The sequence below is a fragment of the Suricata suricatta genome, chromosome 10, assembly GCF_006229205.1.
Source record: "Suricata suricatta isolate VVHF042 chromosome 10, meerkat_22Aug2017_6uvM2_HiC, whole genome shotgun sequence".
NCBI lineage: Eukaryota > Metazoa > Chordata > Mammalia > Carnivora > Herpestidae > Suricata > Suricata suricatta.
The window spans coordinates 431,306-457,022 of NC_043709.1; the positions used below are offsets into that span (position 1 = coordinate 431,306).

Below are 25,717 nucleotides of genomic sequence, written 5' to 3' on the forward strand. Positions count from 1 at the left end.
GGCGTCCCCTGGAGCGCGGGCTGCGGCGGCGCCCTGGGCGCGCTTCTCGGCCTGGCTGGAGTGCGTGTGCGTGGTCACCTTCGACCTGGAGCTGGGCCAGGCGCTGGAGGTGAGCGGCGCGGGGAGCCGGGCGGCGGGGCGGGCCCTCCTCTGTCGCCGCCCGCTGACTGGGGCCTGGCCATCGCCCCCAGGAGGCCTGAGCGCTGTCCGCGAGAGAGGTACCGTCGCCCCCCCCCAGGTGGTCTTTTCCTCCTCCGAAGCCCTGCACCTGTCCCCTCCTGAAAGGTGACCACCACCAGGCAGAAGCAAGAAAAAAAGGGGGGGGGAGAGAAATTGCCAAGACTTACGAGTGCGGTGCAGGAGAGAGGGGCCCTGCGCTTTGGGAAGCCAAGGATCTTTCCCATAAAAATCTGTCCCGACTTTCCCTTTCTGCCACTGGCACTGATACCTTCCCTTCTCAGTTGTTCCAGCCAGAATCCCAGGGGTCAACAAGAATTTGAGATCAGTTGCCTCTGTTGCTGTCACCCCCTCCTAACTGTCATTCAAAGTCCAGCCTTGGTGGCTTCTCGTGCTTGAACACCTTCCACATCTCCTTGTTCACTCCCGGACCCCTGGGAGTCACATTGCAGCCACACTAGTCATCTTTCTGTTCGCCAGCTGCCCCCACCTCAATGGGTCTGGGGTGTCCCCACTACCTGCTAGTCAACCCGCCCCCTGCTCCCACATTGGACAGCTTCTCTTCCTCCAGCTATGGATGAAAACGTGGTCACCTCGGGGAGGGCCTGTCACATGGTCGTTTCTCCAGCTGTGTCACAGACCAGGGAGCAGAGCAGTGCAGGGGCGTCACCAGGCTGTCAGCGGGCCTGACAGGTAGTTGCCAAGATGAGGCTCCGCAGCCATCCTTGGGGAAGCCGGTGGAGGCATGTTTTCTCAGGCTCTGCTGAATTCCGAGAGGCTGCGGGAAACAGAAAGGGCCCACCCTTACTGAGGGCTGTCTGGGTCCTAGCACCATGCTCAGGTCTCTGTGGAGACCGCTCCCCACCAGGCAGGCATGGCTGTGACAGCCCATCTGACTGAGGGACTTGAGCACAGAGGTGAGGTGATCTGCCCCATGTTACGGAGCCCACACTGATGCTGTTGCCCAAACTGTTCCCCATAAAATCACAAGAGAAGGCATTCTTACGTACATTTTTCTAGAACTTAGCCATTCAGAGAGCTAATTCTAAGGAAGTTCCATTAAAAGCTCTGTGTGCTTGGGCTTCTGAGCCTTTGGTGAGGCTACACAGCTCTGTGAGGGGTTGTTGGGGACCCAGAGCCCCTCAAAATCAAGTCTCTGTGGGAGTCGGATTGTGACTCTTGTCAGTGCAGCCACACAGTCCTCATCAGGTCTGCCTCTTGATCAGGGGTCATTTCAGCTGAACTTCCGGCTTTTGAGGACATCTTAGGCCAGCCCTGTGCTTGGTGCTGGGATATGGATGGAACAGCCAGAGGCTGCCTTCCAGGAGCTCCTGACCCACAGAGACTCCATGGACAAGTGCAGCTCAGGGGAAGGTATAGGGCATGGCAGAACCTGGGAGGGTGAGGACGCAGCCAGGCAGGGGAGAAGGAGCTGTTTCAGGTAACCCCTCCCTCAAAAAACCAGCAAGGCAAAACAAAGGTGAGGAGCTGCCCGTTCATTCATCCAGTAAATCAAGTACTGAGTGAGCGGCTGCCGCCAGCCAGGCCCTGAAGCACCAGGCTGGTCACGGGGACACTGAGTTCAGTGAGAAGACAAGGCCCTGCCCCCTAGGAGTTCACATTCTGTGCTAGAGACGTAGACAGTAAGTGGACAGGACCCCCGCGGACACAAGATATGGGGAGGGGGTTCCAAGCAGATCGGTGCACTAAAGTCTGTGGGTGAGGGTCTTATTGCTGGGCAGGGGGGGAGGGATGAGAACATGCAGATCAGCGGAGGAGAGGGCCTGGCTCTGCCCAGGGAGCCCCTCTCCACGGTGGTGCTCACGTCCTCCCTGGACAGAGCTCCTGCACAGTCTCGTGACCTTCTTGAGTCTGAAAGGTCATCGAGGACCCCGAAGGCTTTATTGAACGGGTCACACCTATCAGTGGTTACTATACCAGAAGTTAAAACTGAGAAAACGTTAAAATACTTCTATTAAGCTATTGTCAAAACAAAACAAAACAAAAATCCAAAAAAACCTAATACCATATGTGCTAATATAAATATTTTCATGAAAACAGCTATATTTTCCAAAACAAAATTTAGTGAAAAGAGTGGCATCATTGACACCTTTATAAACCTTTTTAACGCCTGGTCAGAGAAGGCAGCTGGCTTCCCACATCCTTTCTGCTGTGCGCCCGTGGTAGTCCGTGTTGCAGCCTCCGGAAGTGTCGGTGCGCAGATGTGAGGGTGCAGCTTGGGCCTCACGGAGTCCTGGGGCCCCGGGCCACACTTAAAGACACTTCCCCACATCTGTCTTCCTTGGGGAAGAGTGTGTCCCAGGAGCGGCAGCCGTGCGGGCTGGTCCAGGCAGCGAGGACAAAGCCCTCGTGGACCTGCAGGGATGGGGTCCACAGGGAGCACAACGCCTTGCTTTCTGCCTCTCTGAGGATCTACTCCATTTCGTCCCCCGTCAAGGCGTGGCTCCGTTTGGCCTTCCCTCTGGTCTCCACCCCCAGGAGAGACTGCGCTGGTTAATGTGGGCTTCCACCAAGTTTTCCAGTGGGGTCTGTGGCCATGGGTGCAGAGGCCAAGGTGGCCTGCTTCCATGCTGCAGGACTCCTAATTCAGACCCCTGACTTCAATGCAGAAGGCCCACTGCCCCAGCTGCCAGGCACCTGCCTTTCCTTGGCCTCTTGGACACACCTGAGCGCATGGCCTGAGGGGTCCTGTGGCCCCTGCCCCTCTTGGAGCCCTCTCCAGGTTCCTCTGTGGGTCCTGTCACATAGACAAAATGCCCTTCCATCTTTTTGCCTCCTCAGCTGACGCGTGCTCAAAGTTCCCACACCACCTGCCTGTTCTATGATCCCTCAAAGATACGTTTTCACACATGTCATAAATACTGTATCTGGTGAGGGTACAGTCCCTGCCAGGGCCAGGGGGCCGGAGGATCTGGGACAGGGTCCCTGTCCTCAGGGCACTGGTATGCCGCAGAGGAGACAGAATAGCACAGCAGCCTGAACGTAAAAGGACAAGAAGCTACGTCCTCCCAGCAGTGCAAACCCCAGGCCATAGCACCTTACTCTGGGGGTTCAGGGAACCCCGGGAGAAGTCTCATTTCAGCTAAAACCCAAGTCCTCAGTGTTGGAGTTTGGAGGGCGGAGCAAGGGGCCCGTGCACGCAGGCCCTTGGCTCCTGGCCCCCTGTAGACTCCCAGTACTGACACCTCCCGAGAGCACAGGCCAGGGCAGCAGCAAAGCCCACCATACACCAGCTCTCCACAAATCCCCTTGAGGCCCACTGGGGGTGAGGGCTGTGGGGCTCCCTGCCAGTTTGGTGCCCTATAATGAAACCCATTCTGACCACGGGCCTGTGCATGGTGCTGCTGAGCCTGAGGCTCAGCCCACGGAGCCCCTGGGGTGTGGCCTGCCTCCCAGATCACGAAGGGCCTGCTTCTGACCCGGCTGCGATTCGGGGTGTTCTGGGGCTCTCGCTCCAGGTGGGGCGTGGGCCATGGAAGGGCAGAGATGGGGCAAAAGCACTCAAAGTGCTATGACAGGCAGGGATGCCGCTGTCTCGGGTGACCTCAGAATCAAGACCGGAGATGAGGCTGCCCAGGCCTATCTGGGGGAGCAAGTCTGGGGGAATGGTGCAGCCCAAGACTCTGGCTGGGTAGAGGGGTTCAGGAGGTAGAAAGTAGGGGAGGCACGGACCAGCAAGTAGGGCCCTGTGGTCACACCCTGGAGGAAAGAAGAGGCCATGGGTGGGCTCTCAAGCTGGGGGGGGGCGGACCTTGGAGGTGGTGGAGGCAGGAGGCCAACCACAGTCTGGGTGAGGGGTGTGCAGAGGGAGCTGGGGAGCTCGCCCAGGCATGGTAGCCAAGACCAGGGAAGGACAGCACGGTCTTGTGCTGAGAAGGGCCTGGAGGGAGCCCAGGGAAGAGGGGGAGGGGACAAGGGACTCACTTTCGCAGGCCAGCGCCCACCTGCTTGCCCAGCTGATGTTACCAGGTGCTTGTGTCCCCACAGCTGGTGTACCCCAGTGACTTCCGGCTCACGGACAAGGAGGTGGGTCTTGGCCCTCTTGGGAGCAGACATGGTTCTGAATTGAGCTGGCCCTCACCGGGTTTCCTGTGTTTCAGAAAAGCAGCATCTGCTACCTATCTTTTCCTGACTCCCATTCAGGTAGGCACTGCCAGCTGGGAGGTTGGCTCTGGGGCTGGGGGACAACAGGATGAAGGTGGGAGATGAGGCTGTTCAGGACCCCCGTGGGGCAGAACCGCTGCCTGCCAGTGCCAGCCCCGCTTCCCTCTCCCCCCTGCCTCAGTGGTGCTCACATTCCTCTGATCTTCATGGAAAAAAGGGTCTCTGGGCGGAGGGGTCGGCAGGTCTGGTCCCCTTCACTCCACCACAGTGGCCACCAGGACCTGGACCATGGTCTTTGCTCTTGTCCAGGCAGGCCTGTTTTTCTGTCCCAGGCAAGGTGCCCCGGTGTCCCACCTGCGCTAGTTGGCGGCGTGGATGCTGTGGGGCTGTCCCTGGCGCTTCTGTGGGCTGTGTTTATTGCAAAACTCTCAGGTGCAGGAATTAGGACACAGGCTTCCTGGCAGGCTGGGCTTCCATCTCAGTTCCAGCCCTGACGCGGCCTGGTGGGGGCTGCCTCCCTTCCCAGGCTGCCTCGGAGACACTCAGTTCAGCTTCCGCATCCGGCAGTGTGGTGGGCAGAGGAGCCCCTGGCATGCGGAAGACAGGCACTACGACAGCGGGGCTCCCGTGTCCTTGCAAGTGAGTGTGGCTGCCTCCCCGCAGAGGCCAGGGTGGGGCTGGGGTGGGCAGCCCCTTTAAGGCACTTGGGCTCTGTGTGGGAGGACAGGCACTGGCCAGACCCGACCCAGCCGGTAGGGTTCCCAGCCGCCCTCCGCGCCTGCAGGACCGGCACCCCAGGCCCCGCTGGGTGTCAGGCCCTGCCGGAGTTGTTCCATCATCCTGGCCTCTGCTGGGGGTGGGCTCGCTCCTCTGGGGACTCTCCAGGGTCCCTGGAACTTTTCAGCTCCAGCAAGCCGTGGCCTAGTGAGCAAATGCCAGCGTAAGCCTTCAGGTGCTCCTGGGCCCCTGAGCTGCTGACCACTGTGTCTGCAGAGACGTTCTCTGCAGAGCTGTTGCCGGCTTCTGAGCCCAGGACCCCCACGGCTGGGGAGAGCTGTAGCCACCTTGGCAGGGGGTTGGGTGGGCAGGAGGGAGCGTGGGCAGTGGGCTCAGCCTGGCTGACACTGCTCCTTCCAGAGGGAGCCGGCACACTACTTTGGTTACGTGTACTTCAGGCAGGTGAAGGACAGCTCTGTGAAGAGGGGCTACTTCCAGAAGGTGAGCCAGTTGGCTGCTTGGGGGCGGTGTTGCTATAAGGCAGGACTGGTGACCATCGGGACAGATGAATCGACAGTAGGGGCCCTGACCTTCCAGCAGTGCGGCTCCTCCTGCAGGCGAGCTCGCTGCCCTGGCCATGCAGACTTCCCCACCTGGGCAGCAGGTGAGGGGTGGGGGATGGGTGCCCCTGTACCCAGCGCTCCTGACGGCCTTCTGGGGAATGGGCCCTGTTGCTTGCTCCTTGCTGCCAGCTGGGGAGAGGCCCTCATTATGCTTTCAAAATCGAGACAACTTCCATCTTGAACTCAGACACCATCAGCAAAAGCTGCTAGCCTCCTGGGAAGGTCACCCCAGAAATCTTGACCATATGCATTTCACTATGAAGGCCCAGGTCCAGCCCCACTCTGCTGTCACCTGAGGTGTCCCTGTCCTGTCAGAGGCAGGCTTTGCGTTTTCTTCTTCTAATAAGCCTGGGGTCCAAGTTGGGCCATTTCTGGGGACAGATGTCCTGTGGGGTTTGTGGGATGTGCTGCCCGGGGCAGACTCCGGGTGGGCCAGGCCTCAGGGGTCCCTGCAGACTCCTGAGTGGCTGGGATCCATCTCACTGCCCCCGTGCGCCTTGCAGTCTCTGGTGTTGGTGTCCCGCCTGCCCTTTGTCCGGCTGTTCCAGGCGTTGCTGGGCCTCGTTGCCCCCGAGTACTTTGACAGGCTGGCACCGTGCCTGGAAGCAGGTGAGTGGCTGGCAGGCCCTGCCTAACGGCGTCGTCATCCCGGCCTCACCCCCAGTGGCTTCCACGGGCACCTGCCGCTCAGGGCAGGCTCCTGACGCTGGCCACCTGTGTCCGCAGTGTGCAGTGAGATTGACCAGTGGCCAGCCCCCACGCCTGGGCAGACCCTGAACCTGCCTGTGATGGGAGTCGTCCTCCAGGTGAGGGCCGGCCGGCTGGGCTGGGCAGGTTCGTGGACACACCCACTCCCAGCCGGCACCTTTGTTCCCCAGGTTCGCATCCCATCCAGGGTGGACAAGCCAGAATACAGTCCTCCGCAGCAGTGCAGCCATGAGGTGGGGCCCGGGGCCCCACACCTGCCTCAAACCTCCCACCTGCTCTGGCCTCCCCCACCCCCCCTTGCTAGGGGTCCTGTTGGGGGTGGGGGTGGAAAGGTGTGCGGGGCAGGAACCACGGCCCCCAGGGCTCTCCTGGGGTGAGAGGTGCTGCTTGGGGTTTTGGGATGCCAGTTTCGCCTTCCTCTCACCCTGCCCACCCCTCCTCTCAGAGTCCGCTGCCCGCCCCAGTGGTCCTTGCCAGCACCCACGAACTGGACCTGTTCAGGTAGGCCCTGCGGCTGCTGCCCAAAGCCTGAGATCATGGGAGAGGGGGCACAGCCGGCACGAGGCGGGGGCCGCTGCGGGGTGGGGGGGGCTTCCCGTCAGGAAGGAGCCCTTGACCAGTTCCATGAGAGAGAATCATACAGAAGAGGAGCCCAGGGTCCCGCTGCCTCCACCTGAAGGAAGTGCGCACAGTGGGCAGGAAGGTTCCAGAAGTCAGGGAGGGAGCAGCTGTGTTGGGAAATACTCGCTGCCTGAGGCTGCTCCTCTCCAGGCAGGTTTATGAGGGAGCCCGGCCTTGGAGATGGAGCTGCCCTGCACGAGAGGAGCCCGGCTGAGGGCTTGTGCCGGAGAGTGGGGTGGGGGGGCGCCTAGACACTGCTCAGCATCTCTGCAGGTCCTCACTGCCTTCCCTCCAGAGCTGTGCCTGGGGTGGGGGGCAGAGCTGGCAGGTCTGCCCCCGCTGGGCTCCCCTGACGCCCGCGCCTCGCACAGGTGCTTCCAGCCCGTGCTGACCCACGTGCAGACTCTGTGGGAGCTCATGCTTCTGGGGGAGCCGCTGCTGGTCCTGGCACCCTCGCCTGCCATGGCCTCCGACATGGTGCTGGCCTTGATTAGGTGGGCCCGGTGGCACAGGGAGGGGGCGGCAGGGGCTCTGGACTGGCCTTGCCCTGCTAACTGTCCCTGCCGCGCACCCTCCCCTGCCCCACAGCTGCCTGCAGCCCCTCAAGTTCTGCTGTGACTACCGCCCCTACTTCACCATCCACGACAGCGAGTTCAAAGAGTTCACTACACGCACGCAGGCCCCGTGAGTGCGCTGTCCGTGCCCTGTCCCCTGGCTGCTGTGTTCCACCTCCCTGTGGGCCTGTCTCTGCCTCTTCTCTCTCTCTCTTCTCTCCTCTCTCTAGACCAAACGTGGTCCTGGGAGTCACAAACCCTTTCTTTATCAAAACACTCCAGCACTGGCCCCACATCCTCCGTGTTGGGGAGCCCAAGATGTCAGGTGAGGCTGGCCTGTCCTCTGCCCAGGGGACCTGGGGAGGCGGGGCGAGGGGCTCAGAGGCCACCCAGAGAGGAGCCTCGAGGGCCCTGAGCCCATGGGTGGCAGAGCTGCGGCACTGAGGCCACCGGCTGTGTTTGTTTCCTAGGGGATCTTCCTAAGCAGATCAAGCTGAAAAAGCCCTCTAGGCTGAAGACCCTGGACACCAAGCCAGGTGTGTGGCCCTTGGCCGGAGGCCTCCTCTCCTCCGGAACCCAGGCAGTGGGCTCCGGGTTCTCAGAGAGCCTCCTCTGCCTCACCGGGTTGGAAATGGAGACCGGGGTAGATATGCAGGCACAGCCAAAGGGATGGGGCTGTGGGGGGGCCTTTCGGGTGGGGGCCAGCTCTGCCCTCCTGAGGGGGTCGGGCTGTGGGGGCCTCTTGGGGATGGGGGGCCAGCTCTGCCCTCCTGCCAGGCCTGTACACCACGTACTCCGCCCACCTCCACCGGGACAAGGCGCTGCTCAAGCGACTCCTCAAGGTACAGGCTGGGGGAGGCTTGAGGGGGTGGGGAAGTGTGAAGGGCTGCATTGGAGCTGAGCCCACGCCTCCCCTTCCCTTAGGGCCTGCAGAAGAAGAGGCCGTGGGACACACAGACAGCACTGCTGAGGCGGCACCTCCTGGAGCTCACGCACAGCTTCATCATCCCCCTGGTGAGGCCCAGGGCAGGAGGGGGAGGGGGCAGAGGCCGTGGCCCCAGGCTCACTCCTTTCTCCCCCGTCTCCCGCCAGGAGCACTACATGGCTAGCCTCATGCCCCTGAAGAAGAGCATCACGCCTTGGAAGGTGTGGGGACAGGTGGCGTCTGGGGAGGGTCTCAGAGGAAGGGTAGGGAGGAGGTCATGGGTATGCAGGCTGCCCCCACACATGCCAGACATCCCTCAGAGGACAGAAAAACGAGGGCCACACACGAGGGGCTCTAGGCCCTCCTCTCTGGGAAGAGTAGGAGCTGGGAGTCGTCACGTGGCTGAGGAGTATGGCAGGGAAGGGTCCTGGCCAGCTGAGGTGCAGGGCCTGTGAGGCTGCATCCCCCCCCTCCCCGGGCTCACCAGGCCCCTGTCTCAGACTCCTCCCCAGATCCGCCCCTTCCGCCAGGAGGACTTCCTGCGGAGCCTGGAGCATGCAGGGCCCCAGCTCACCTGCATCCTCAAGGGCGACTGGCTGGGCCTCTACAGGTGGGTGGAGGGCAGGCGGGGTCCTGAGGCCCCCGCAGGGGTTGGCTCAGGCCGCCCTCGCACAGTCGGCCCCGCAGCTGCTGCATCTTGCTACCCACAGGCGGTTTTTCAAGTCCCCCCACTTCGATGGCTGGTATCGGCAGCGGCACAAAGAGATGGCCCATAAGCTGGAGGCCTTGCACCTTGAGGCTATCTGTGAGGCGGTAAGGGGGGAGCTGGGGATGGAGGAGGAAGTGCGGGTGTGCAGCCCCCCCCGCCCCCCCGGGAGGGGTGAGGGCCCTGGTGACAGATGGCTCCCTCCTGTCCCCAGCAGAACATTGAGACCTGGATGAAGGACAAGTCCGAGGTGGAGGTCGTGGACCTGGTCCTGAAACTTCGAGAGAAGCTGGTGAGATGCCTCCTGGCCCTGTCCAGCCTCCACCGGCCGATGTGAAGGTCTCCTGCCCCTGACCACTGCTGTCCCTGCAGGTGCAGGCACAAGGCCGCCAGCTCCCGGTGAAGGAGGCGACGCTTCAGCGGGCACAGCTGTACATCGAGACAGCCATGGGCACTCTGCCCAAGGACCTGCAGGCTGTCCTGTGCCCCCCGTAGGATAGAGCCAAGGGGCAAGGTCCAGGATCTGGCCACGCTTCCTTGTCCTCAGTGAGAGGTGGTCCCAACCAAGTTCAAGCTCCCTGCTGCTGCCCCCAGCCTTAGCTCCCTGTCGGTACCACTGTTGTTCCAGCAGTAAAGGTGGCATTTGGAACCACAGCCTGGCCCCTGACTATTGGCGGATCACGCGCTGGCCGGAGCCTCGCCTCCCCCTGGGTCCCACCTGCCCTCTGCAAGGCCCGAGGGCTGGGAGGCCCAGCTGGCTGGGAGCCCTCACTGCTCTGGGCACATGGCCACCCGTACCCTGCAGTGCCCACCTGCCCATGCCCTGCAGGCCCTGTCCTCCAGCCCCACCAGGCTGCCCGGCCGGAGACGGAAGGAGGCAGCTGTTAGGCGACCCCTCTTCTCACGCAGCCACCCACCCATCCTGTGGGGGAGGGGGGTACCTCGCTGTGGTCATTGGCTTGGGATGGGCAAAGGCCCGTTTGCAGGGGTGGAGCTCTGCCCTGTAGTTTGCTGAGAGGCTGCCAGGAGGGTCTGGGGCACCGTCCTGGGTGCCACTCTCGGAACACCCGACCGGACACCCTCTCCATTTGCTCAGCCCAATGCTGGTTCTTGGCCGACAGGCCCTCAACTATCTCCCGTGTGTCCATCCACCCCCATGTGCAGCCTGAGCAGTTCTGGACTCTAGCCTTACCAGGTCTGCTCGGCCAGAGCCCGCCACAGCTGCCGCAGCCTCAGAGCACCAGGCTCCTTGGCAAGGGGCAAAAGGCCCTCAGAGGTGTGACACAGTGGCATGCTGGGCCCAGTGATGCCCAGTGCTGGCCGGTACTGGTGCTGCCATGGCTTAGCATGGGTGACAGCACTGTCAGCCAGCGGGTGGGTGGGCATGAGGTGTGGACTGAGCGTTGTGGGCGTGCAGGTAAGTCTCTCGACCTCCCGACCTCAGCCGAGAGGTGAGGATGTGTGGGTGCTTGACGGAGCTTGGTCACCTCCCTGAGCTGGGTCCCAGCAAAGTGGGTGGGTATGGGCTGGGGGGCTGTTTCCCCTCCTGGGTGCCTGTAGGTCGAGTACTCACTGACCACTGCACTCCTTCTGTGCTGGGTTTGGCACCAGATGACAGTGACCGCTGATCTCAGAAATGTTGGTGTCAACTTGCGCAGCCCTGACTGGCCTAGGACAGCATGTCACTGCTGCCATTCTGCAGGCAGCTGAGCCCAGTCTGGTGCAGGGTCCAAGGACCCGGCTGTGAATGAAGTGGGATGGAATAGAGCCGGGAAGAGGCATAGATCCACGTTTGCAGAAGAACCGGGCTGGAGCTCTGGGGGTCAGAGGCCCTGCTTTGGCCCCAATTGCCACTCTGGCCAGCCTGCCTTGGCTGTCGGCATGGAGGGGAAGCCTCCTCATCCAGGATGTGGTGTTCAAGGGGGTCTGCAAAGACACCATTGCCTTCTCTGTGCCTCGCTCTCTAGTGTGCCAGCTAGGGACAGGGCCAGAAGTGGCCCTGGGCCCCCTGAGGGCCATCGCTTCAAGGTGTGTAGCTGGCTTGGGAAGCTGACATGGGCCTCTCAGTTGTGACCCCCAGTGTGAGGGGTGTGCTCCAAACACCACCCTGGCCTCTGCTTCCATCCCGTGGGCTGGGGATGCACAGGCTGCAGGGCAGGGGCTGCGAGGGACCTCCCGGATGGTCCAACCAGGTTCCCCCAATTCCCTGAGTCCTGCCGTGTGGTGGAGGCTCCGTGGCCGTCCCTCCTAGCAGTTCATCCCAAGGACCACTGTGGGCAGGAGCTCTGGGGAGGGACTCCCAGAAGGCTGGGCAACACAGCCCAGGGTGGAGAGTCCAAGGCTCTTCCTTGTTGCCTGACCTCTGGGGCACATTAGAGCCTTGGTGGGGTGTGTCTGTGGGGGCTGGGCATTAAGTACTGCCAGTTCCATCCTCTCCCCCAGAAGTTCCCTTGTTCCCTCCCAGGATCAAGTGAGCTCTGGTGTGGCTGAGTTTCTGTCCCCACCAGGCTGGAGCAGACAGTGAGGAGGAAGGGGCAGGTGGGTCAGAAGAGGCCGAATGGCCCCCATCAGAACCCTGTGGGCAGGAGGGCCTGGAGAGGTGGGTGACCACTGGTCCAGCAGGGTGTTTTGGTCGGTCACTGAGGGCTCTCAAGGTTAGAGGGACTGTGTGTGGTGGCCATGGGGATGCCAGTCAGCCACACGAGGGACAGGAAAGACGGCTTCACCCCCAAGCTTCCTGTGCTTTATTTAAAGATTCCCTTTTAGTCTGGGATGGTAGCCTTCCACATTTTTGGTATTAAAATGTCCTGTGACCAGGCTTGTGTTTTGACTTCCTTTTTTGATAAAAAGTTGGCATCCTTGTCAGCCCCTGGTAATTTTAGGGTCTTCTGCAGTGGGGATTGGGTCAGCCAGGGTATGAATGTGGTTCTGGGCTAAAGGAGAGGTTTGCCCTGGCTGGCTGACTGGCTGGCGGGGGGGGGATGGCTTCCAGGCTGGAGGAACAGGACTTTATCCTAATTGCTCCTACTGCCTTCATCTGGTTGGGGGAGTACTTGATCACTGGGGGGTTAGGTCTTGGGGTGGGGGGAGCTTAGGGGGAGGAGATTCTTGAGGGTGTGTGGCGAGATGGAGGAAGTGAACAATCTGCGGGCAGGGCGCAAGTCTCGGGGGAGGAGAGCAGGCACCCCGGTGTAGGAGTGTGGGTGTGGCGGTACCCGTGCCGACCTGCTTGGAGCCAACCGAGAGCGGCTCAGGCATGTCGGTGTGGCTCTGTGGCTCGGAGCGCTCCCCCGGCGTCGCCGTGACCTGGGCTCCCCGGTGAACCCGGGTGCTCCCAGGGTGGTGCCAGGCCGGGAGTGGGGGGCACGCGCTGCCGGCCGAGAACCTGAGCTTGAACTCGGGGCGCGGGCGTACCGGGTACCCGCAGCGAGCGCCCCTGCCCTCTCTCTTCCTCCCCTCACCCTCCTCCTCCAGGGGCCCTCCTCCTGCCCTCGTCCACCCCCTCCCTTCCCGACCCTTTCTCTTCTCCCGGCCCTCCTCCTTCCCTTCCTCCTCCACCTCCCCGCCCCTCCTGCCCCCCCTCCTCCTCCCGGTCCCTCCTCCACCTCCCCGCCCCTCCTGCCCCCCCTCCTCCCGGTCCCTCCTCCACACCGCCCTCTCCCTTTCCCTGTCGGGGGCGGGGCCGCTGCTCCCGCGCGCTCCGGCCCCTCCTCGGCCACACAAAGGCCTGTCTCCATGGCAGCCGCGCGGGCCGGAGCGCAGCGCCGATCGCGGCCCGGGCGCCATCGAGCCTCGGCGGCGGACGTGCAGGTACCGCTGTGGGGGTACAGGGCCCTTGGTGCGGCCTCGCGGGTCGGGGGGCTTCGCCGTTAGCGCCGTTCCGTCCCAGCCTGCGCGCTCTGGGCGCGGGGACCTGGGGCAGCTGCGGCTCCGTGGAGGGCGATCAGGCCTCGGCTGCCGTCCGCATGTCCTCGGCTCTTCCAGGTGGCCGGCGAGGCCCGCAGCGCCGGGAGGAGCGGGCCTGGCCGGGCCGAGAGTCCCCAGCCGGGCGCCGCGCCCTCCGGACCGCTGGACCCTTTCTGGTTCCGGGCTCTCCCTCCCCGCCCACGCCTCCCACCTCTCCAGCCACTGAGATCCGTGGGCAGGGCTGCAATCCCTGTTGTGGAAGAGCTCGGGACCCCCACCCACCTACCCCCACCCCAGCAGCAGTTCCGGGGTGGCTCAGCTCAAGCTTCTCCAGGGGGGTGACCCGCAGTCAGGGCTTGACTACCCCCCTATCTTTCCCCACATACCTGCTGGGGCTCCCTTTGAGGACACCCTCAGCTGGGACCCTGTGAGGCCCCTGGTCTGTGCTTGGCCTGGGCAGGAAGGTGGGAGCCAGCGATCCGGATTGGGACTAAGGGAAGTTTAGCACCGACCCGGGGCACCTGACGGCTCCTGGTGGCCCGGGGCCTGGTGAGGCCACTCTTGGTGTTTGATCAACATAGTGTTTATTTCTGAGAAAATCTCAGACTGTGGTGGTGGGGGGAGCATACCCAGTGCCTGGGCCCTCCCCTCACCCTCTGACCCTACATTTCTGCTTACTTCCTCCTGCGGGAAGCCCTCCTGGATGGGCTTTTCCCCACCCATCTGTGCTCAGGCTGATTGGCAGATTTCTGGGGTCCCTGAGCTCAAGGGCCCCGGAGTTTCCTGCCACGTCACTAAGGCTTCTCTTCCCAGCAACTTGGAAAAGGAAGGAAGGGGTCCATCTGCCCCCTCTGCCTGTGGCGGTGGTCAGGAGGAGGGTGGGGGTGGGGGGCGGTCAAGCTAGTGGAATATTCTGGGCCTTGGAGGATTTTCTGGCCCATGCCTGCTGTGGGGAGGTTCCTCTTCCATGTCTAATTTAAGCCCCGTGCCCTCCCCAAACCCAGGGCTGGGGCCTTGTGGAGGGTGGGAGGCTGCAGGTTGACCCATGCCCAGATGTTATCCTGCCATCTTTAGGAGATGCCGTCTGAGAATCTGAAAGTTGGACAGCTAGTGGGAGCAACCATCCCTCCGCCCTGAGGAGAGGGTCCCCAGGAGGGAAGGGCAAGCATTGGCCTGGCTGGGCCGGCTGGCTATTTTTTGTGACCTGTCAGCTTTTAGGAATTCGCAGAGAAGATTAAGGACAAACAGGTGGTCTCCACAGACGTGAACCTACCACCTCAACCCACCGTACTTGTGGGGGCCCACCTTGGTCTAAGGGGTGGCCCCTCAGGAAGGCAAGGCCTGAGGTTCGACCAGGGGTTCCTTGCCCCAGGAGGGGAGGAGGTTACCGAGAAAAACAAGGGTTTGGAATGTGGGCCCCCCCCTCCTCCGCCGGCTGCCTGCCAAGAAGGAATTATTTTGGATTATCCAGCCGTGTCCAGCCACCCAAGGGGGGGTAGGCCGCAACCCTGCAGAGGGATCCACTTCCGGGGCTGAGGGTTGAGAGCCCCGGGAGGGAGGGACGGGCTAGTCCAGGCTGCTCCACCACCTCCCGAGGCTGCTCAGACCGGTCGGGGGCGGGGCGGGAGGGGATGCGTCACCCTTGGGTTGAAGATTGCAGGCTCCCCTTGCAGCCCTGCCTAGCTAGCCTAGAGCCCACCCAGGCCCCTCCGAGGAAGGCCACAGGGCTGGAGAAGCCCCAGATCCTGTCCTCAGGGCTTGGGGGAGAGGTCCAGCTGGGGGACCCCCTTCAACCCCAGAAGGCTTCATGCTGTGGCCTGAAGGCCTCTGAGGCCACTCTCCAGAGCTGGGTTCAGGGACACACCTTGGGTTTACTCATACCTGGTGCTTCCCAGGGATGACGGAGAGCAGGAAGGGGCGTGACTTTGGCCGCTTAGGGTGTCGCACAGGCATCTTCTCAGTCTGAACCTCAGGCCACCTTCCCGTCCCCGTCCCCCAAGACCCCCTCCAAGCCCTTCTGACAGCCCAGCACTCAGGTGAGGGGTTCTCCAGGCGAAGAGATCAAAGCCACTCGTGGGTGAAAAGCACTCTGGGATGCCGCCTCTGCTGTGCGGGGCCCTGGCTCTGTGCCTGAATGTGCCCACGAGCCCTGTGCTCAGCAGTCCCTGTGGGGGCCACACTGGAGACACAGAGCCGGCAGCTTGGGCACAGAGCAGGAAGCCCAGGGTCCTGGCTCTAGCCCAGGCGAGTGGGGCAGAAGAGATTGGATTGAAAAGCACTGGGGTGGGCTGGCAGCCTGGGGAGGGGTCCATATGGCATATGCCTGTCTTTCCCAAGAGGGCACAGTTACAGTCACTTGAGCCATCCCAAGACCAAGACCACTCGGGGCACGTGGCATCCCGTCCCCTGTCTTGTTGCCACATCCTGGGCCAGAGCCAATGTTTCCCCCTGGGACGTTGGATGTGGGTGGGGGTACGCTGGTGGGGAGAGGCTGTGGGTTCCAGCACCCTCCCATGTGTCCCCTCCTCTGATCTGGGCAGGGCCACGCTGAGGTGTGATGCCCTCTGCCACCAAGGGCTGTCTCCCTATGATTAGCCTCAGTCCTTGCTGCAGCAACAAGTGCTTGTGGGCCGGGAAATAAGCTTTTCTTCCTTGTCGTTGAGGCTCTTGTGTCCAGAGCCTGCCTTGGACCCTGGCGTGGGTCCCGGTGAGGAGGTGAGCTGGTCAGACCTCCTGGAACTGAAGCCCAGGTCTGGCCAGTTGGGGGGCTGCCGTGGCTCTCTGGCCCCAACCTCTGAGGGGGATGAAGGTTCACTGGGGGTGAGTCCCTTGCTGAGGGTTGGGGCTGGGCAGGGTCCTAGCATGGGAGCCTAATAGGTGTTTGTGTTTGGGGTGGGGCTGTGGGGTGGGTCAGGGTGGGGCCCGCCTCTAGCTAATTGTCTTTGGACTCAAATTACAGGCTCAGGGGGCGGGATTAGTGGCCCGTAATTGACTGGTGGGTGGGCGGAGTTTGAAGCTCGTCAGGGTGAGGGGGAGTTGTCGGGGAGGCTGGCACCAGCGCTTCCCTTTTCTCTCCGTGGTCCCTGCACTCCCTTCCCCTCCCTGGTTTCATGTCTGACAGGCTCTGCCTCTCTTGCCCCTTCAGCTGCCCGGGCAAGAATGCTGTCCTGGCTGCCCCTGGAGGCGCACGCTCCTCACGCTGTCTCGTCACCTCGGCCAGAGCATTGGAAGGGCTGGGCCCGGCCTCTGCTGTCCTGCCTCCAGGTCCCACCCAAGTGGGTCTGCGTTCCTCTGCTCTGTAGTTGATTCACACTCTTGTGACAATGACTGGACTTGGGCCCCTGGAGGGAGCCTGGCACAGCCATGGGTGGCAGCCGGGGCTGCTCGTGGGGACACTCCCAGGGCGGGCCCAGACCTGGAGTTGGGGTTCTCTTTCCCACTTTGTTACTCTCTGTGGTCTCCCCACCCAACCTTTCAGGCATAGAGACTCGGTCACTCTGGGTCCCGCTGTGGCTGGGGGCTGGTCCACCTGAGGGCCTGGTATGTCAGTGTGCCGGGCACGGGCATCTGGGCACAGGGTCTGGTTCAGTGCCCACATCCTTGTCTTCAGATGTCATGAAGCCCTCCTGTTCCCCATCCTTGTGCTGGGCGGGTCCTGGCCTAAGTGCCTTGGGGAAGGAGAGGGAAGCCTTTTGGGTGCAGCCTGGGTTCTACTCAGCTCTACCATCAGCGCGGCCCTGGATGCACCACTTTCTGGTGCAGAGACCAAACCCCCAGGGTAGCGCCCCCCCCCCCAGCCCCGGCACAGCTGATCAGAGGTTCCCCCGTGAGGTTCTGGGAGGACAGGCCCCGGGGGGGAGCTCAGATCTCGGCCCAATACTGCCCCAGCTGGGCCCCTCCTCAGGAAAAGCAAGAAAGGGAAACGGGTTGATGTCAGTCTTTCAGGAGGCCACCTGTGTCAACAGGGCATCCAGGCAAGCGGTGTCGGCCTTCTCCCTTCTCCGGCCTGTGCCCCCTGAGCCGGCATGCCACCTGGGCTGTGGGTGGATCAGGGCCTTGCTGGGGGTGCCATTGGCTCCCCTCCCAGCATGCCGCTGGGCCCCACGCTGAGGCAATTCTGGGGACCCAAAAAGGCCATGGCAGGCAGCATGGGTGACGGGATGAGGGGTTCTCCCTGCTGGGAGGAAGTGTGCTGGGCAGAGGGAAATGGTGGCACTTGTGTGGTTCAGAGGCCCCGAGGGGGCAGCTGGGCAGGATGGGGGTGACCTGGGTGGTATGGGGGCCCAGCTGTAGAGCAGTGGGTTGGAAGGCTAGTAAGAGGTCAGAGCTCTGGGCCGAATGTGGATTCTAGCCTCTTCTGTGTAGATGGTGCTGCCCCCACTTTTCCTGCACGTGGTCCCACCCTGGACCTGCCCAGCTCTGCCAGCCCTTTTGGCCCCTCTGGGCATCCTGGGCTAACCCAGTGCTGGGGCTGCCTAAGACCCTTCCCACACACAGCCACTCACAGTCCATGAGCATAGGTCCCGGGAACTTCCCATGGGCCCTTTGTCCTGGGGACGCGGTGTGGGTGTTGGGGAAGGACCCCCATTGGCAGAGTCCTTGGTTGGCAACACTAATGTGTGTGCCTGCACATGTGTGGTCACGTGTGTGAGTGGTGGGCTGGTTTGCCAGCTTGGCACAGTGCCGCAGGCTAATTGCGGGGTTCGGTAGAGACAGAGGAGGCGGGGCTGGGGTGACCGCCGAGGAGCTGACAGGCTGATGGGGAGATTATAGGCCCTGCTTGCTCCTCACTTGCTCAGGCTCTCACCCGTCCGCCCCCCACGCCCACTCCCGCCTCCTGCACACGGCCCAGGCAGGGGGCTCTGGGTGGGGGCTGGTCCTGAGCCCGTGCAGCTGCCGCGAGCCTCAGGCTGTCGCGGCCTGCAGCATCCAGTCAGCTGTGAGGTGAGCCTGCAGAGGGGGGTGTGTGGAGCAGCTCAGAGGTGGGGCACGCAGGCCAGGAGAGGATGGTGGGCAGGGAGGCCAGACATGAGGACCAGTGGTTCAGGCCTGCCGTTGAGGCCCAAGTGTCCACAGGACTGCCCTCAGCCTCTCCTAGCGTGGACGCGGCGGCTCAGGGCCTCAGCTGCTCACCCGGGGCCCCTTCTGTGTCTGGGCAGCTGTCTGAACTGCACTTCTTAGCCGGGTGGTGGCCGGAGGCCTCGTGTGTGCTCCGAGGCCCGGCCGTGCCTGGCCGGCAGCTGGCCCCTGCGCATCCCTCACCCCCGCTCGTCTTCCTCAGTTAGACCAGAGGCTGCCCAGTGGTGAGTTATCTCAGGAGAATGTCCACACTTGGCCCAGGGCCAGCCCATCCTTCTCTGTTTTTGACTGAGGCCGCTCTGCCGAGCCGGGGGATAGACTCGTCCCTGGGTCCTCCACACACAGGAAGCGGTCAGGGGCTTTGGACTGAGCAGATGGGAGGTCAGTGAGCCCCAGGTTGGGGTTCCCCAGGAGCACAGGGATGTCAGCAGAGGGTGTTAAGCTGTGGAGTGTTCTGATGCAGAACTGCCCTGTGTAGGAGGGACCTGGGGGTGAGGCCAGAGTGAGGGGGCCTTTGTGGGGCCTAAGCTTGTCCAGGTGCAACACAATGGTGGCTGGGACTAGGGGGGAGTGGTCAGGACGGGAGAGATGTCTTACAGCAACGGTGGGTGTCAGAACCTGACACATCCTACCTCTGTCCCGGGGGCCTGGGAAGCTCTGGAGGCTGCTGCCTGCAGGCAGGGTTCCTGCAGGGGAAGCTATTTTACTGTGTTCTCAGGTTTGTCTTCCTTCCTGCCTTCCTTCCTTCCTTCCTTCCTTCCCTCCCTCCCTCCCTGCTTCCTTTCTCTCTTTTTTTTTTTTTGAGACAGAAAGCAGGGAAGGGGGAGAGAGAACCCCAAGCAGGCTCCATGCTGTCAGCACAGAGCCCGATGCGGAGCTTGAACTCACAGAATTGTGAGATCATGACCTGAGCCGTAATCAAGAGTCCGACTCAGTTTAACCAACTGAGCTACCCAGGCACCCCCATGCTCAGGTTTTTCTAAGCCACCGGCCACAGGGTTAGGCAGCGAGTGGATGAGAGCGTGGCCTGACCGCCAGCAGCGTGTGCATTCTGGTGGGTGTGGACACCCACAAGGGACAGAGGCTGCGGTTGTCAGACAGGGAGAGGGTGGAGCAGACACTCCTAGGCTTTGTCGGGCTAGCTCACCAGACACCTGAGGGCAAGGGCTAGATGCAGACACCCTGGTGACAGTGACCTCAGGCCTCAGGCAGAGTTGCTGGGAGACCCGGGTGCACTCAGGCCGCTGTGCAGGACATCAGGAGCTTGAGCGGGAGGCTGGCAGGAGGGTAATGGGATCAGAAGGGGCTGGGGTTTTCCGTGGGCACACTCTTGTTAGCCTTGGGTCTCGGGCCTCTGACCTTCCTCACTGCCACCAGCCAGGGGTGACTTCATGCTGGGACCCAGAGTCCAGACTTCAGGAGGCTGACCACTCCCCCCTAACAGGCCGGGTTTGCACAACCTGGCCCCACAGTCTAGGCAGGTAGAAGTAACCTGGGGGAGCAGGGGTCCTGTGGGAGGCTCTGGTGGCGCTGACGCAAGTGTCTGGCAGCGACGTCAATCTGTCCCCAGGGCCCGGCCCCGCCCCGCCCCTGCCCTAGGTGCTGGTGTTGGGAGAGCTCAGCCTTTGCCGGGGTCAGGGTCATGTGAGCTGTCGCCGTGGCCCAGGTGGTGCGTGACTGGCGGGCAGCGAAGGGGGTGGCCGAACTCGGGGACTCACCCGCTGCGCCGGGAGGGCTAAGGCAGGTAGGTAAGGCAGTCCTGCGCGGGTCCTGCGCGGGGCCGAGCCTGGTGCCAGGTGAGCGCTCGGTGGCTACGACGGTTCCCTGTGCCCACGTGATCGCCGCCACTGTCATTGTTACCCGAGGTTGGGCTCCGACCTGCCGGCGCGCCCTGGGGTCCCCGGCGAGGGTGCGGGACGCGGGGAGGGGGCGGGGGGGACGCCCGATATCACCTCCGGCCGGCACCCGGACCCGGGTAGTCCTCCGCCGTTCCCCGGATACCCGCCCCGCGCCTTCCGCTCCGTTCGCCCAGCTGGGTCCCGCAGGGACGCGGCCGGGGCGGCCCCCACGCCCCCGCGGAACTCAGACCCGGGTCACGGGGGCGGGGGCGGGGCTGGCGCGCAGGACCGCGGGGGACAGACCCCTTCCGGCTGGCGCGCCCCCCTTCGCGCCCCTCCCTCGCGCTTGTTTTGAAAACAGCGGAGGCTCGGATTTGCCGGCGATTTGCAGGCGTTTCGGCCTGTTTTGTTTCCTCTGATTTGTTTAACGCTCCCGGCTAATTGCAGATTTGCATTTTCGTCGGGAGAGTTGCGGCCTGGTCCCCTGGCTGCCAGCTGCCCGGCGGGGGAGGGGCGACTCCCTGGTTTCTCACGTGGCGCCCGGCCGCCTGGAGGCTGGCTCCCGCCCAGCTGGGGGGCTCCTCGGGGCTCCACTCAAGGTGGCCGGGCTGGGAGTGAGCCGCGTCTGTCCCCACTTGGCCCTGAGCCTTCACCCGAATCGGCCCGTTTTCCGTTTTCCGTGTGTGCCTGTGCCCGAGTCCTCATCTTGGTCCCCCGCACCTCTTCTGCCCCCCTTGTCCCATGCCCGCCCCATCCGGGTTCCTTTCCTGAAGGTAGGGCAGGCCGGGCAACCCCACGCTGGACCCCACTTCCACCAGCCCGGATTGTTTTGATTTTAGCGTTAAGAAATCAATCTGTGTTTACTAGAGAATAGCGACTTGAAAAGAACCCCCAACTCTGGCCCACACCCCAGACAGAGGCTTCCCTCAGGTGGGGCGATGGGGGAGGGCCAGAGAGGCCCCAGCTCCTGGGTCTGGTCTGGAGTGAGGACTCTGCCCTGCCTCTTGACCATCTTTTGGGGAGGGGGGGCGAGGCACTGCCCGTGCCAGGGGTCTGGTGGCCCCGCATTAGAGGAAGATGGAGCCTGAGGCGGAAAGCACGGGTCCCATCTGGGAAGGGACCGCCCGTTCCCATCAGGCTGAGGCGTGGAGGGCAGGCAGGGGCTCCCCGGGCATTCCTGCCCTCTGCCACTGCGGGGCACCTGTGTTTCCAGCCCTCCACTCTGGGATGCCCCTGCCTTCCGGTTTCTCTGGGCTCAGGCCCGCTCCTACCTGGCCAGCTCCTATGTTCATATTTACCCGAAGAAGACCACAGAATTTAGGGGCTGGGGGGGGTGTCAGGATTCTGAGGGATGCGTAGGAGTTTTCTGGGCAGGACGTGGGACTGCAGAAGCAGAGACAGGGTGACACCACAGCACCTCCTCCACTGTACGCACGCCCGTCAGGACCTCCACACGTGGGCTTGGTCACACTTCATGGCAGCTCCCTGAGGTCGTTGTTACCCCCATTCCACATGGGAAAACTGACGCCCGGTGTGGCTTTGTAAATAACCCACAGGACCAAGGCGGAAATTGGCTGAGCTGGGGTTTGAATCCAGAAGTCTGGCTCCGGAGTTCTGCCCTTGAGGTCCCTCTGTGCAGCAGTGTTTGGCATGTGTGACTAGGGGAGAGGGCCGTGCCTCGGTGACCTGTGGGTTCTCCCTCCTGAGAGCAGGAGATAAAGCCTGACGTTGGGGGCGGGGGAAGGATGGACAAGATGGGAGACACGGAGCAGGATTCGGTGCTTGAGAGAACTGCCCTTGAGAGAGGAAAGGCGCAGGACCGGGTGGCTGAGCAAAGGAGGGCTCCAACTTGCATTGTGCAGGAAGTTTTGGTTGGAGGAGCCGGATGTTGTTGGGTCACTGGGTTGCCTCTGGGACCGTCTGAGACTAGGACCCAGCGTAGGACCCAGCGAGATCCGCTGTTCACTCAGGACAAATCCCTGGAGGGCAGTGTGTGCCTGTGTGGGCCCAGGAAGGTGTCCCTTGGAAGACGCCACCCTCCCTTGGCTTTGCCTGCGACAGACGGACAGACAGACAGACACACACACACACACATACACACACCCTGCCTGGGGGCTGGGGACTCCTGGGCTCGCTGTGCTGGGGGAAGGAGAGGGCAGGGCACCTGGAGGCTCACATGCTGTCCCTTCACGGTGGCAGGTCAGCATGAACTGCAGTCTGTGTGCTGTGGACCCCAGTGCGGTTTCCACCTGCACCAACTGCAGCCTCCAGGCTGGGCTCGCCCCACCCAACTCTCTTTGAGACTGCGTCCTGGGATTTGGCCCCTGAACTGGTCTGTGGAGTGCCCTTTGCTCCTTACACAAAGGCTGGGTTCAGTGCTTGTGGCAAAAGGACATCCCTCATCCCTGCGCCCAGAGCCCTGAGCCCCTCAGTCAGGGGCTGGGGGACCCTGCAGCCCCGCCCTCCTTGCCTCTGCCAGTCCCCTCCTGGGACCTGCCGCAGGATGCAGGTAGCCTCCAGGATGCAGGTAGCCAGCAACCAGGGTGGAGCCTACTGCACAGGACACCTGTCGGGGGGGGGGGGGGGGGGGGGGGGGGGGGGGGGGGGGGGGGCTGGTCCTTGTGGAGCAGGTGCTGAAAGCACAGTGCTGTGGGGCGGAGGGGAGCAGCCAGTTTGGGAGCCAAAGTGTCAGGCAGGAGTGGCTGGACCTTGGATGGGGGGGGGGGGCGGCGGGCGAGGATTGGCCAGGAAAGATGGTTGACCAAGAAAGCCATATCCTAAAGCAGAGTGGAGCTGCAGGGAGTGAGCTGGGGAGCCAGTCCTTATTATTAGGTATATACCTCTTTTTATTTAGACAATATGTGAATATATTCTTGAATTTTTTTTTCAAAAATTGGCAAATGAAATTGCTTTGCTATCCCAGTCCCCTCTCCCCTGCCCCCAGGCTTTACTATTTTTAGTTTTCTTTAAAAAAATTTTTTTTAATGTTTTATTTATTTTTGATACAGAGAGAGACAGAGCATGAGAGGGGGAGGGGCAGAGAGAGAGAAGGAGACACAGAACCCGAAGCAGGCTCCAGGCTCTGAGCTAGCTGTCAGCACAGAGCCCGTCGCGGGGCTCAAACCCACAAATGTGAGATCTGACCTGAGCCGAAGTCGGAGGCTTAACCGACTAAGCCACCCAGGCGCCCCTAGTTTTCTTTTTCCTTTATTTGAGAGAGAGAGGAAGAGAATCCCAAGCAGGCTCCTTGCTGTCAGTGAGGAGCCTGACATGGGGCTCCATCCCACGAACCAGGAGATCTGAGTTGAAACCCGAGTTGGATACTTGACCCACTGAGCCACCCCGGTGCCCCTGTTTTCAGTGTGAACAAAGGCTTCTAAAACTGAGCAGTTCAACCCACACCCGTATACACCGCCATGAAGACACGGGGCCCTGTGGCACAGCCATCCTGAGGTGTCTGGGCTTCATGGGGTTCATCATAGACCACCCGCCTGCATTAGCGTGGTTGTTTTTTGGGGTCCTCTGGTTGGATGCTGGGTGTTTGCCACATTTTGTTAACCTGCCAAGAAGTAGCCTTGAACACGTCTCCCCTGTGGATACACATGGATATTTATCCAGAGCGCTACAGTGTAACAGGTCTCCCGAGGCTTTTCGTGAATGGCCCTTACAACCTTACAAACTCCTGGGGGGGTTCACTGCGGCTCCATTTTACAGGCGGGGAGAGGAACCAGAGAGGAGTAACTTGCCCAAAGTCACACAGCCAGTAAGTAGAACTTGAGGGGCATGGATATGCTCGTTTTCCAGAAAGCAATTTATATTTTAATCAAAGTAAGGTGTGTACCTAGTTTTAAAAGGGCAGATGATACCGACAGACTTACAGTGAAAGAAAACTTCTGCCCCCTTTTCCCTCGGCTTTTGTTGAGCATAAACAGTGACGTGTCAGGCTTGTATTCAGGGAAGACCAAGGGGATGTGTATGCCTTGGGGTCCTGGCGGCTGGCGGCTGAGGGGGCTGTGTGTGCTGGGAGCAGGGTGGAGGAGGCAGAGAAGGTTGGGGGTCTCCTGGGCCAGGACAGCAAGGGCCAGATGGGATCCCTGGAGCCGCTCCCTGACCTCCAGACACAGAGCAGAGGAAACTGGTGGGGTCAGGCCAGGCTTGTGGTGAGACCACTGTTGCACCTTTGCTTCCTAGAGAATCTCGATGCTGGCCCAGAGCAGACACTGAGCGGGACTGCGGAGCGTCGGTGAGTGGGGGCTGGGCCCCACCTGGGGAAGGCAGTGGGGGGCCACAGCCATGCCGCGAGGCTAGAGGTACTTTCTACTGACCAAGTGGGGGGGTGACCTTGAGGCCCTGGTCTGGCTAGGCCCAGTGTGCACACATCTGCCCAAATCCAAGTGCCCGGCCCGTGGGGGCCACTGCCGGCAACCCCACCCCCCACCCCCCTTCCCAGTTTTCGGAGGTCAAGCTCTCCTCGGGAGGGCGGGCTCTCCAGTGAGCCCGGCCTGGAGCGGGGCTGGGTTCTGAACACTAAGGCTGGGAATTTGGGCTTGGGGGAGGAGTGTCCTTCCAGACATTTTCTGGGCCAACAACAGGCCAGAGTTGGTGCAACTTTTTGGAAGTGCACCTCTGGACCCTAGCCAGGAAGGAGGCCGGCTGGTGCCCTTGAGGAAATCCCCGCCGCCCGGTGAGCCAGGGGTCCTGGGGTTCTCTGCAAAACAGGAAGCGCCCGTTCCCGGAACGCTAGCGGCAGGAAGCTCTGCCGGCTCTGCCTGGCGCCTCCGCAGTGGCCTGAGCTCCCTGGTCAGGTGGGTCACCCTTTGCTCAGGGACCTGGCCAGGCAGGTCACCTAAGGCTTTGTTTGGCCAGGAAGTGGAGGGAAGCTGCCACCTCTGGAGTGTGACCCAGGCCCCTCCTACCACCCTGGGTGACATGGGCTCAGTATGGGTGGGGGGTAAGTAGTTTGCAGCCCTGGGATTTTAAGCCTCACTTTGCCCCAAACCCAGAGGGGGGCAGAGAGCCTGGGTCTGGGCCAGTTTTAACGCCAGTGGCAGGAGCTGGTCCCACTCTCCTTGATGACACTCGGTATTACTGAGCGGTTACGGTGTATCAGACCTGGCGGGGCCCTAGGGCAGAGGACAGGGCTGGGCTCCTGCCCTAATGGACTAGTTAAATGGATGTTAACTGAAGAAAGACCAGAGCATTCTTTTGATGCACTGTGATCTCTGCCTCTTGAGTCCCACCGAGGCTGTGAGTTATCAGGGCTGAGGGAGGGGTGGGTTTGAGCCTTTTTTACAACACCTAGGGGTGCCCCTAGGAACTCCCCCACTAGGTCAGCTAGGTGTTCAATCCCTGGCCTCACTTGCAGACCTGCGGAGGGGCCTGGGCTCTGTAGGTCCACGTGGGGTGACCTGTGTCCGGACTGCTGCCCGGGTGGCCCGGGCTCCGGTCCCGCCCCCGTGCCCCGCCTCCGCCCGCTCCGCAGTCCCTCCCTGGGCCCCGGGAACATTCCATTCATTCCGAGCTCAGGCTGGCTGGCGGGTGGGAGCCAGGCCGGCGGGTGGGGGGAGCAGGGGCCCGGGTGCCGGGTCGCGACCGTGGCGGCGAGGGGACTCCGGTGAGCGGGAGCCAGGTGGGGGAGGGCCAGCCTGGGCACAAGACCGAGGGGCTAGCGGGCCCTCCCTCCCATCCCCCTCGCCGGCGCCACCGAGTGGACTTTGGACCGAGAGTAGAGGCGGCCC

General features: G+C 62.3%; 2 protein-coding genes across 7 annotated transcripts in view; both read left to right on the forward strand.

Moving 5' to 3' along the window:
* The window catches only part of DENND6B (DENN domain containing 6B), a 27,455-nt gene extending 15,483 nt beyond the window's left edge, over positions 1–11,972 (forward strand). Inside the window, exons 2-21 of the mRNA XM_029953903.1 lie at positions 3–109; positions 4,186–4,224; positions 4,299–4,341; positions 4,829–4,941; positions 5,440–5,520; positions 6,146–6,251; positions 6,369–6,448; positions 6,521–6,583; positions 6,796–6,851; positions 7,343–7,465; positions 7,560–7,655; positions 7,756–7,850; positions 7,996–8,061; positions 8,303–8,367; positions 8,450–8,539; positions 8,618–8,671; positions 8,951–9,060; positions 9,161–9,263; positions 9,371–9,448; positions 9,529–11,972. Coding sequence (XP_029809763.1) covers positions 3–109; positions 4,186–4,224; positions 4,299–4,341; positions 4,829–4,941; positions 5,440–5,520; positions 6,146–6,251; positions 6,369–6,448; positions 6,521–6,583; positions 6,796–6,851; positions 7,343–7,465; positions 7,560–7,655; positions 7,756–7,850; positions 7,996–8,061; positions 8,303–8,367; positions 8,450–8,539; positions 8,618–8,671; positions 8,951–9,060; positions 9,161–9,263; positions 9,371–9,448; positions 9,529–9,651 — 1,691 coding nt within the window. The 3' untranslated portion in view covers positions 9,652–11,972. The remainder of the gene's footprint in view (positions 1–2; positions 110–4,185; positions 4,225–4,298; positions 4,342–4,828; positions 4,942–5,439; positions 5,521–6,145; positions 6,252–6,368; positions 6,449–6,520; positions 6,584–6,795; positions 6,852–7,342; positions 7,466–7,559; positions 7,656–7,755; positions 7,851–7,995; positions 8,062–8,302; positions 8,368–8,449; positions 8,540–8,617; positions 8,672–8,950; positions 9,061–9,160; positions 9,264–9,370; positions 9,449–9,528) is intronic.
* Positions 11,973–12,860: 888 nt separating this feature from the next.
* PLXNB2 (plexin B2) overlaps positions 12,861–25,717 on the forward strand; it is a 28,201-nt gene continuing 15,344 nt past the window's right edge. For 2 of the 6 annotated variants that reach the window (XM_029953733.1, XM_029953738.1), the window contains exons 1-2: positions 12,861–12,966; positions 24,171–24,222. The gene's annotated coding sequence lies outside the window, so the exon portion shown is untranslated. Of the gene's footprint in view, positions 12,967–19,750; positions 19,886–23,722; positions 23,743–24,170; positions 24,223–25,717 lie in introns of those variants that run through there. The other 4 variants (XM_029953734.1, XM_029953735.1, XM_029953736.1 and 1 more) reach the window with 4 other exon arrangements.